General features: G+C 39.0%; 1 protein-coding gene across 3 annotated transcripts in view; it reads right to left on the reverse strand.

The window, feature by feature from the left end:
• ZFYVE26 (zinc finger FYVE-type containing 26) overlaps positions 1–11,702 on the reverse strand; it is a 47,554-nt gene that overhangs the window by 4,617 nt on the left and 31,235 nt on the right. For 2 of the 3 annotated variants that reach the window (XM_062495926.1, XM_062495925.1), the window contains exons 29-38: positions 10,736–10,764; positions 8,571–8,692; positions 8,263–8,483; positions 7,520–7,667; positions 6,198–6,407; positions 5,143–5,358; positions 3,087–3,284; positions 2,585–2,787; positions 1,594–1,735; positions 1,081–1,140 (exon numbers count right to left, since the gene is read on the reverse strand). In XM_062495926.1, the coding sequence (XP_062351910.1) occupies positions 1,081–1,140; positions 1,594–1,735; positions 2,585–2,787; positions 3,087–3,284; positions 5,143–5,358; positions 6,198–6,407; positions 7,520–7,667; positions 8,263–8,483; positions 8,571–8,692; positions 10,736–10,764 (1,549 nt within the window). The remainder of the gene's footprint in view (positions 1–1,080; positions 1,141–1,593; positions 1,736–2,584; positions 2,788–3,086; positions 3,285–5,142; positions 5,359–6,197; positions 6,408–7,519; positions 7,668–8,262; positions 8,484–8,570; positions 8,693–10,735; positions 10,765–11,702) is intronic. The other variant, XM_062495928.1, reaches the window with a different exon arrangement.

Genomic DNA, 11,702 nt, shown 5'->3' on the forward strand with positions numbered 1-11,702 from the left:
AGGTTTTTTATAACCAGACTTGTAATACTCAATCCTGCTTAAGAACACGAGTGCTGTTACTGCCTTCTTTTCAGAAGTGACAAAAAATCAGTTTTATTTCTTCTGACAAAAGATCTTTCCTAGATCCCTACCCACCTCTCCCTAACTTAACATGTTCCCACTATATTTCTCCAGCACCCCCACCAGCAGTCACCCTTTGGATACATCAAAGAGGAGGGAATTGACCACTGTACACCACCCACATGAGGGAAGAGATGATAAAAGCTGTGAACTGAGCCTGCAATGAGTAAGTAAAGAAAAAAAAGGATGGAAATGGAAGTGATAACAGCTGGACTCGCTGCTCCATTTTTACTGGAGGTAGTGGCTGCTGCTGCTGCTCAGAAGTGCTGTTTATCCAAGGCTCTCCATCTCCCTACAAACAGGAGTTCTGCCTTGCACATCCATGAAAGAAAAAAGAACATCCATAAATACTCTTCCAGTGTACCACTTCTGTCCAAAAGTGCCCTGCTCTACTGTCTGGGACTATATGAATGAGAAACACTCAGAAGAGCTTAGAGGCTCATGAGCTATGCTGACTGATAATCACTCAATTTCTACCCAGACATGAGGAATGAGAGGTCCCCAGCGAGAGTTTCCAGTTAATTAATTTTGCTCCCAAATCAGGACAATAGAACAGAGAGAGCCCTGGCCTTATTTATTCACTGTCTTTGCACGACTGTCATGAACTGCAGTGAGCTACCACGTGAGAGGTCTCTACACACATCTATGATTGTGGTTTGCCAGAGTTCAGACACTGAACAAGGTCTACAGCAAAGGAAAAGCTGTACTTCATTCCTTTGTAGGACCCAATTACTCTGGAAATGTCCTACATTTGAATAAAACAGCAATTTCATTTCTTTACCAAGCTTCCACAAATACATGGACATCTAAGACTTAAACTTGTGACTTTCCTCTCAACAAGTTTTTCTCTTGCGGGGATTAAAATACACTTGGAGGGGAAAAAAGCTTTTGTTTAAATAACTGCTGCTTTCAGGAGTTACTTTGTAATAATACTGCTTGTTATATCAAGTTTTTCCATACCTGGAGAACTCTAAATGCAATCCCAAACCCCTCCTCAATGTTTTTGCCTTCCAATATGACCTGAAAAAAGAGGCATAGACAAGTCTGGGAATGCATTACTTCAATAGAAAACAGCACCATCCCAAGAAGTACAACAAATTATAGGATCTATTGTCACACACTGCTTCCCTGAGGGACGTTAGGCAATTTACAGATGGAGATGAGCCAAAGTTAAGAATGGTTAGAATTATAGCATTATTTGCCTTGCTTCCAAACATAATGGGATGCACAGTCAAAAGAAATATTACTATTTGTATTTTGGATGCTCTGCCTCTGAAAATTTCAACTTTGAGGAGATGAGCTCCAAATTCTCATATGTTCTCTGCTACTTTGAGGAAAAACATGAATTTTTCATAAATGATGGGGTGCATTCATGTGTAATAACCTTACACATGTGTAAGTTGGTAACCTTCATGTGTAAGTTAGTATTGTTGATAAAAAACAGAGCTGTGTTTTTACAATAACAATTAGTACCTTGCAAGCAACATCCATTTTCATGTTGTTGTTTCCAAAGAGTGTGGGCAAGGAGGAATCTGTCATTTGAGAAGCTCCTGAGCTCTCACACTGATGCAGGAACTTTGTTACTTCCATCTGCAGATCAACTGTGTTGATGTGCCTAGATAGTGAAAAAATTCTGACTTTATTCTGCAATAAGGAAAGTGTCAATTATTATTTATATGAACTAATTTCTTCAATACCTTTCCAAAGAAGACTTACTTATAAACAATTATTTTAGTTGCTTTTTGACCTTGTCCATTGTAAAGTCTGCAGCAATATTACTTTTCAGATCTATGCACTTAACGTGCATCATAAGCTGAAGTTGAGAAATTATTCACATAATTTCAAAGAAGTGAGCCAGAGAAACTGGTTCCCCAAATAAATAACTGTTCCTGCTTTTTCACCTCATCACACACATACCCCTCCAGGTTTAAGAGTCTAGCCTAAAAAAAAAGAAAGAAAATCCCCTAAGAAGACCAAGATATAAAACCTCAAGTACATGGGAGATCTGGCTAAATTTACATTTTGACTTTTGAAAACAGTAATCCAATTATCTCTAGCACCTATTGCTTGTACGTAGTGCAGTATTTGGAGTAAACCTCAGTTGACTGTGAAGCACTACAAAGCTGCTTGCTTTTGGAGAGGAAAAAAAATAAAAAAAACAAACTTGTGGACTGAAGTATAATCGTCTATGCACTGTAGGGTTCCTGTCTGTTTTTTAAATTAAAGGAGGATAGTCTGATAGACATACATACTTTTGATAGAAATAACTGTCCATCTCCTGGTTTGAATTGTTGGGGGGAAAAATGATGGGAATCTTACACTTGTAACTACATAAAAGCAGATTTGGGTCAAGGACAACCAGTAAATGTTAGCTAAAGCCAACTTAAATGAAACAAATAAGCACCCTGAAGTCTAAAGCCTGAATTTCACCTCTCCTAAAACTTAGCTTTTTGTTTATAGATACCTTGACACATCGGTAGCAGACATTTTCTTCCGAAAAGTGAATGCCATTTTTTTCCTTCCTGCACTTCTTGAGACCTCCTGCAGATAGACTTTGAGATGGTCCTTGATCTTTAGAAGCCATGTTTGTTTTCCTCCAAGTTCAGTGTAAGACTTTGCGCCATGAGTGAAAAATCTAATGCAGGTCATTGCAGCACGGACGTGATCCTGGAAGAAATACACTGACCACTAAGAGGGACCACAGGACACCACCTTCAGCATCACTGTCTGCACTAAAGGGCTCACACAAAGCAGGCAATGCTCTGTTCTCTTTAATACAATCTGCCAGATCCATTACATGGATCAGGTCAGCTTTAGTAAGGCTCAGGCCTTCCTGTGTTTTCTAAGAATGTAAAGAGGCAAAAATATACTTGTCCAGCATGCAGGCTTAAAAAAAAAGTAAATAACCAAAAGTCTGACAGTATTCAGCATTTCATGGAAAGAGACGACACTGCCCCTCAACTTACCTTCATGAACTGCTGTAGTTCATACAGAATATGGTAATAGTTCTTTCTCTGCAAGTATTTGCAGGCTGCAATCAAGTAGACTCCCCAGCTTTCCAATCCTGGGTCAATGGTTTCCAGCAAGTTCTCCAACATATGCAGTTTTCCACTTTCATAACTTGGAATGAAGATCCCTTCAATAAACACTTCTGATGGGGATTCCTACACAAACAGAAAGCAGCTTGAAGCAAAGCCACCATAGCTTATTTTCCTTACATAATATAAAGGCATATAAAGTGACAGAGATGGTAAAATTAATAAATAATTTAGACTTGAAGGGATTTCTGGGCGTTATTTTGTTCAAAATCCCACCCAAAGAATTACTTCCAAGTTAGGTCATGCTGCTCTGGACCTGTCCAGTCAAGTTCTGAGCATGACAAAGTAGAGTGATTCAACAACCTCCCTGTGGCCCTGGTCCCATGTCTATATATATGCACCAAAAAAACTCAAAACCTTTTTCTTTATATCCAGTTGGAATTTCCCTTGCTCCCAATAGTGTCCACTGCCTCCTACCCTTTTACTGGGCACATATGAGATAAGCGTGGCTCTATTTTCATGATAATCATCCACTTGGTAGCTGAAAACAGCACTGAAATCCGCACAAACTCTTGCCTTTTCTTCCAGCAGGAAAAACCTAGCCCTATCACTCTCCTTGAGCATCAGGTGTTTCAGGCCCCTAGACACTTTGGTGGCCTTCAATTGGACTTGCTTCACTTTGACAGTGCCTGTTTTCCACTTGGGAATCCAGGACTAGGCACAGTTATTCAGATGAAACCTCCCAGATAGTGACCTGAGGGGGATATTTACTTCCCTTGACCTCTTGACTGTCTTGCAAATGCAGCCTCGCATGTGCTTCTTTCCACAGTAACATTAATATGTGTCAACAGGGCCACCACAAATGTTTAAAAGGCTTGATATTAAATTTTTGAATTTTTTTTTTGTATCTCAGAGTAAGATACAAGTGACAATGTCTGCACATATAAAATGTCTCCAAAAAACCAACTGCACAATGTTTAGTCAGAAGCTTAGTACCTTACAGCTTTAGGGGAACAAATCCTCCTCTCTGGTTTGTATGACTACTACCAATTCCTCTTCCAAAACATCCACATCAAATTGTCTGTCTAGAGTATTTTCCAAGTCTGCTACTTAGGAGGTTAAATTATATCACCTACATTGTAAAAATACACAACTTCTCTTTAAAAGCAGATTTAAACTGATGTAAAGGATACCTTTTAAAAGGTAATTCAATATGCAGGTGACTGCAAGACCTTAGAATGACTGACAGTACAATGAGAAAGCAGAGCGGATAAGGCAACTTAATTTTCCATTAATAAACCTCATAGCCAGATAAAGATAATGGAAGTTGGTGTTTCAAGTTGCACATTCTCAATAAGAGTTATTTCAAATAATAAAATTTAAAAAAATCAGTAATTCAAACACAAGCACAGCAACTTAGAAAAGGAAACAAAGAAAACACTCTCACAAGCTAGTGAGAGGTAACAGATCGAGATCTCCTAAGAAGCACCCTTAATGCCTAAATAAGAACCTGGAATAATTTCTAGATTTAACTGTAGTTTAGCACCAACAGAACTGTTTACTCCATACTTCTGTCTTCTTGTATTATGCAGTTTCTTTAAGGGAGAGCTGGAAACCACATTTTGGGCTCCCTAGACTTCTGTCCTCTGTATTCCCTTATATTCCTAATGGTAACAGAAATGCAAACATAGGTGAACTCTACGACAACAGTCCCAGGTTTTCAACATTGTAGAAGAAAAAGACAAAATGCTGTTGATGCAGGACCTCTGTAAAAGAATCAAAACTGCACGTTCTCTTCTCTAGATCTGTAAAGATCAACGTTGTTCTTCTGTCCCACTGAATTCCTGTCAGTCACTGGACAGTTTGTGTAACAGCATTTCAGGACCTCAGCAAACTCCTGTGCAGAAAACCACCTGCATCACTGCATGATGCTCATTGCTGCTTTTGAAATTTCAGTTTCAGTGATGAAAAATTAATTACTCACCTTATTTAACAAGTGAAGCAGTGCTTCTCTCATACAGTCATGCCTCATGTAAAAGCTTATTATTGCCAAGTTAGTGCCATAACTATGCAAATAGAACAAGCACTCCTGATAATAGCTGTTGTGTTGAATCTTCCCCTCACACATCATCTCCAGAGACAGACTTCTTGTCCTCAGTGTTGCTTCAAGTTCCCTCAATGTGGCAAAGTAATCATCGTCCTGCCATTAACACAGAGAACCAATGGCAAGTGATCAGCAAGAGAAAACCTTCTTTTCAGATAGGTCTTGTCACTTAGCCCTGGAGCATTTCTGTTACTATTGTTTTTAAAATACGTTTAAAATTCACACTTCAGAGGACTGAGAATCCAGCAATGCTTTTTATAGACACCAGACTGGAACCCTGCTATCAACAGATGTGCTGAATGTTGCTGTACCCAGCATAGCTGTTTCCAAGGACAGGTAGAAGGCTTACTTTAAAAAAATTCCAGCGTCAACAGCTACTTCAACATCCCAGTACAAAGAGTCTTTTTTATTCTCCTAAAATGGGTACTTGGTCCTTCATCACCATGATTCTGCAGTTATTTAGTACAAAAAGTATTTTTTTTGGTACCTAATCTGAATTCCAAACCATTTAATAGAGGTTTTTGATGAGAGGAGTGGGAAAGCATTTAAAAGTCATTGAATTTCCGCAAAGTTACCAGAGTTTCAGCAGAAAAATTGCATCACTTCAGCATCACAAAATACTGCTGGGATTGAGTTTAGCTTCCTTAGACCGTAGTAATAGTACATTATCCAGTACAGCCTCTTTTCCATCCACAAAGTATATCCCAAATTGCTCTAAAATCCAATGATCTGGTTCTCAGGCACCACTTCAGTGCCATGAAACAGCTAAAAAATTTCTCAACAATACTCAAGTTTGCAATACACAGCCATGACAAAGAAGGAAAATAAACACCCAAACACCTGCTGCTGTAACATGCACTGCTGTAAAATGTGTACTAAACCATCATTACTTGGCTTTGCCATAGCCCCTCAGAGCAGACAAAGAAGATTCTTACTGTGATGAGTACTGGCTTCACTGTGGACTCCAGGTACTGTACCACATCCTGGACCAGCCTTGAACCATGGTTCAGCTGGTTTAGATCCATGGGTGGCTTTAAACATCGATTAAACTTCTCTCTTGCTGAAGTTAAATTTCCAGCTTTAAGGCAAGCCATGCCCCAGGCATGCCATGCTCCACCTGGATCCAAACCAGATTTTGTAGAAACCTGAATTCAAAATAATTTGTTAATATTACAACACAGTAATATTCCCAGTACAGCAAATAGGAAAAAATGGCTTATCACACCATCCGTGATTCTGAGCTTTCCCATCCCAGAGCACATTTTCCATTAAAAACAAACAACTAAAAAAACACATAAAAAACCTGCACTGATTATTTCCATATTACTGGCACAAAAGGCCAACTACCAAAATACCCATGATCTCCAAACGTGGAGGTTATTTTTTATTGCATAAGTTTAAACTACTGTTTATCTGGGAAACTTCAGTTCCTAAGTTCTAAACCAGGACGTTTTCACATTTGCTTTTCTAAAGCAGATGATTTTTATAGAGCAGAATTCATCATATTTGTGGTTTTAAAAAAGGCAACAGAAGATGCTTCGTGAACTGCCAAGATTTTTTTTTATTTCACACAACTTTGCTGATAAATTTTATTCCTGAATTTATTTAGTAGACCTAAAGCTCTTTCAGCTGCTTTTAAACAAAAACTGTTTCTATTCAAATAGGTCATCTATTCTTGCTGTTTATTACTGCTTAACAAATCTTAATACTATTTGTAGTATCATAATCCTGTATTTAACGAAGTGCAATGCCAAAAAAGAGAGACTTACAAAATCCTGGGAGCAGGATTAGCTGATGATAAACTACTTCAGATTAGCTCTGATGTATAGATTTGCCAACATTGCCAATTTCCAAGTGAATGGTTGGGAAAGGTGCCTTACCAATGTCTGCAGTCAGATTACAAATAGAATCCAACATTTAAGCTTCAGATAAAGTCCTGCCACAAAGGGTGTCTCACCCCTTCTATTGGCTGCATGACTCCTCCATTTAATGACTTCCTTGCAGTTAGTCCATTCCAATCTTAACTGCACCAGGAAACAAGGCCCTTCTGCAGCCTGCTCCACAGCAGGACTTCTCCATCTCAGAAAATTCTTTCCAGTGTTCAGAAAATTATTTCTTCCATGTTTAGAAAACTAATCTCAATTTGTAACTGTTTAAATAATGTCCATTTCATACATCACATCCACCTGAACTTAGGAGGGAGAAAGCAAAAGCCACTAAAGAAGAATTAGCACTGACATCCCTCCACCAGCATTACCTCTATAGCTAGTTCATAGTACTCTGCTTCCAAAAGCTGATTTCTCAATCTTGTTACCGCTGCTGGGAGAAGGATCTGATCCAAAGAGGGCACTGGATGGTAGGCAGCAGCAACCAAAATATTCAACACATCCACTTTGCTGATGTAGCTAGAGGTTAAACAAATACATATCCTTTCACTATCACTGCATATTAAAGAACTTTATGTCAAAGACAACTCTTAGGACAGTAGCTTCTGATCACCAGGACACCAGGTTTCTCTATCCATCATACAGAGTATTTGTTACTGTTTGGGGCTTCTTTGCCATGTTCAGTGTAACATGCTGACTGAAGATACCAGCTATATCTTACCAAATCAAAGTGAAATTTATGTATCACACCTGCCACCTCAAACTCTGTAGGACAAAACATGAAGTGTAAAATATTCATTCTCAGGAAGCACAGGTTTAAAATCCTGTTTTAAAATATAGACTGAAATCACACAATATCAGAAGTAAAATATGTACCCATCTTTGTGAATCATTTCTTCCTAGCCAGAGAATTCTCTCAGTAATTGTTAAGTAGTCATACTGCTTGACCTTCTCCTATTTGAACTCCCACATTTTTCCTGCATTATGAACTTCTCATTTAAACTGATCCACAGTACAAACACAAAACAACTCTTCCACCTCCACTCCTCAATGAAAAAAGATAATGCCCCTGACAATACCACAATACATCCTAGTGAATATCTGATTAAGTCACCTGTCACAGAGAGCGAGGTCCTGGCTCCTTCCAGCTTTTACGAACATCATTTTAGCACTGAAGAGCAATTGCTTCATGATGTCCATGAGGAGTCCAGCATCCACCTCAGGATTAGTAAGCCCTTGAGACAGCTTGCAGCAGTGTTCTATCAATTGGTGGCCACACACTATGCTGTCACTGTGCAGGCTAAGGATAGCAATACACAAGGAAGAGCTGGGAGCCTGACAATTTGAGGAAAGACAGACAAATATAGGTATTGAGATAGTTCTCCAGTGAACTGCTTATATTGGACTCTGTCCTGACCTCACCTGCTCATAATAAAATTCGTTGCGTACAATTTCATTCTCCTCTTCATTCAGGGAAAAAATCCATTCAAGATCAGTTGCCTTGGGTATTCGTACCACTGTGGAATATTCATTATTGGAAGTTTCTACAGCAGAAAAGAAAACACCAGGTAAAATCATTGCACATGAAGCAACAAACCCAGCTAAGGATACATAACGCAGAACATTGCTATCTCTCAAAAAACAGCCATCTATAATCCTCTCATTGTGACATTTCCTGGCAGCATCACATGTCCAGCACAGATCACAGAAACAATTCCTTCCCTCGGTAGGCTGCCAAATCGTGCCTAAATTTACTGTCACTGCTACCAAAAACCGGTTCCAGTAATGTATTTTCAAATTATTTTTTAACTCTTATGCTAATGGGCATCAAGCACAGCAGCCTTCCCTCTTTAGCCTTCCGTCAGGCAACTTACTAAGTATTTCTGAGGAGAAGAACTGGAAATATGAGAGCTGTGGATTTCAGCTCAAAGGGAAAAATATAAAAAACAGTTGTAAAAGAAAGGATAAATTGACTTAACTGCCTGTATGTTCTTTTCAAAATTCAGGTGATTTGACGATAAGAATCCATGAGCCAAAAGATTTTAAGATGACCTAACTTGTAACATTAAATTTTCCTATAAAATAGTACTGTAGAAAATTTGAGTTCTGATGAAATGATTCAAGATATATAATTTCTGTGTAAAGTAGATTTCTTTCGTCCAGATCAAGGAAATACTGTTTTGAAACTTATAACCCAGAATAGTTATAAATCAAATTCTGTCTGTCATCTGAGTGTAGCTGAGAGCACACAAGCCCTCTGACGCTGAAGTTTGTGACTGTGGTTCCAAAAAAACAATGGCCAATCTCACAATGCCAAGAAATTGAGAATAACGACAATTTGGTATTCTTTCCCCAATCATCTTCCTCTCAAAAACAGAAAAAAAAGGGAGTCTCAAAATGCACTCATTTAGAGTTCACATCCCTTTTTAGAGTATTGAGTAACTCCAAAATTGTAGGGTGAACTTAAAAAAACCCAAAGCCACCAAACCAAAACAAAATCCAACATCCCCTTTGCACTTTTCCAAGGTGAACTGGAAACTGAACTGGCAAAAATAAACTAGGCTAGAAAATATTTCGTAAACCTTCTTCACAGTCCCACCAGATAAGTTAGAAAAGCAAAATAAAACTCTTTCCCTCTTAAATCTGACGATTTTCACGTTGTTCTTTTCCACTCTTACTGAATGGATTACATAGGTCCAGTGATATGCAGCAATGCTTCACAGAAGTGAAATTTCAGCTGTTTCAGCCTTGGAACAAAGGTACCAGTAAAGCAAACTTCCATCAACAGCAGGGGAAAAAATTCTCAAAGAGCCCATCATACTTAGAAAAGGAACAAATAAGGAAAAATATTCTTATTTGCTTTGCTATTACACAAATGCAAATTTCGCACCATGTTTCATGCTACTGTTATAAGTGCTCCAAATAACTTTGTCTTGTTCTGACAGAACTTCACATCAGTGTAGGAAAATTTTGCAGAAACACCCAAAATACCAAAACCCGGAAATACCTCCTGAGGAAAAATGGCAGAGAAAAAGTCAAATTTTGTTATCATTCCTGAAGCTTAAGATATTAGATTTGGAAATTGAGGCACCAAAATGCAATTACTATTTTCACACAGTCAACACAGGAGATGGAACTCAGGACACAACCATGAGAGGGGTCTCATCCTGTGCTACCTCCAGGCAGCATGGGTTATAAAACACCACTGCACAGTACAGCAGTACTCAGCATTGTACTGTAATGGTTCATAAAAAGAGGATCCCACAGCACTGCTCTGTAGCGAGCTAATTGATTCCTGCTCACACCACTGCCTCTCACTGACTGTTTCTAGAATGAAAAGTGGATTCTCCAACTCTTTTTCAGTTCCTTTCTGTAACACCCATCCAACACATTCAATACTGGCTCAGATATTTCACCTAAGTCTCAATTTCCATTCACAAAAGTTTGAAATGCTCAATTTCAGCTTGCACATGCAAAAACCATCAGTGGTACTTTGTAACTATAGTTTTGATCACCCTTTAGCAGCAACTAGCTTCCAGTATCTAACTGTTAATCAGACACTTCAAAAAAACCAGACACTTCCTTACCTTCCACTTGGTCCTGATCTTCTTTTCTGCTGTAATAAAATGACAGAAAGAACCATCATGCCTACTCCAGCACGCTGGGGAAAATATGGCTTTAAGGCAGACATCAGTATGGCTACCCTTCTCAGGACACTGTCTTGTAAAAATCCAACACTTATCCCTACCTGTCATTTTCAACACACTGCCCTGCCCCTAATCCCTTCTGTTGGGAAACCTATGATTCTGCCTCTGTATTGTTGCATTTCAACTGCAGTAAGTAATTGGCTCTTACAACCTTCTGTAAAAACAGCACTGCTGCACACATCATAAAAAAGCAGACACTGAGAATAAGAACTGCCCTGTACCAGGACACGTCAGAGCTAAAATGAAGTCTTTGGTATCCAAGTCTCTGTCCTTAAGATTTAGCTGGGTTTGATATACAAACAGGTCAAGTACAAAAATACCCAGACAATTATTAATTAAAGCCTGGCAAGAGGCATTCAAGCGCAAATGTGGAGCACTGCTGGTATAATCTGGCAATGCAGGCAACCACTCTGACACAAACTGTTCAGCTGCAAGTGACTGCTTATTTCTTCACAGGTTCCCCTTCAGATCTGCACAGATTGTTCTTTTCCTAGGAAGCCTGCTGATACTGCCATAGCAGATGCTGTTATCTGCAGGCTCAATAGAAAATATCTGCAGGCTCAATAGAAAAGGGGAAATTCAGCTGGAAGCATGGCTGGAAAGGGTAAACCTTACTCTCTGTGACCCTGTCAAGCCTGCTCAAGGTCACAGAGAATAAACTCTTTTCAGCTGCACTTTTCACCAGCTGGCCTGTGTACACACAATGGATTTTAGTCCGATTCTCAGCTGAAAGCCATCACATCATGAAAACCTGTCATCACATCTGTCCTTTTTATTAAAGGCAGTTTCAAAGCCTATCCAATCAGAAACTTCCTTTTTAATTCCCAGGGGTTCAAGGAGCCATAAT

Source organism: Cinclus cinclus, chromosome 6 (genome assembly GCF_963662255.1).
Source record: "Cinclus cinclus chromosome 6, bCinCin1.1, whole genome shotgun sequence".
Lineage (NCBI taxonomy): Eukaryota > Metazoa > Chordata > Aves > Passeriformes > Cinclidae > Cinclus > Cinclus cinclus.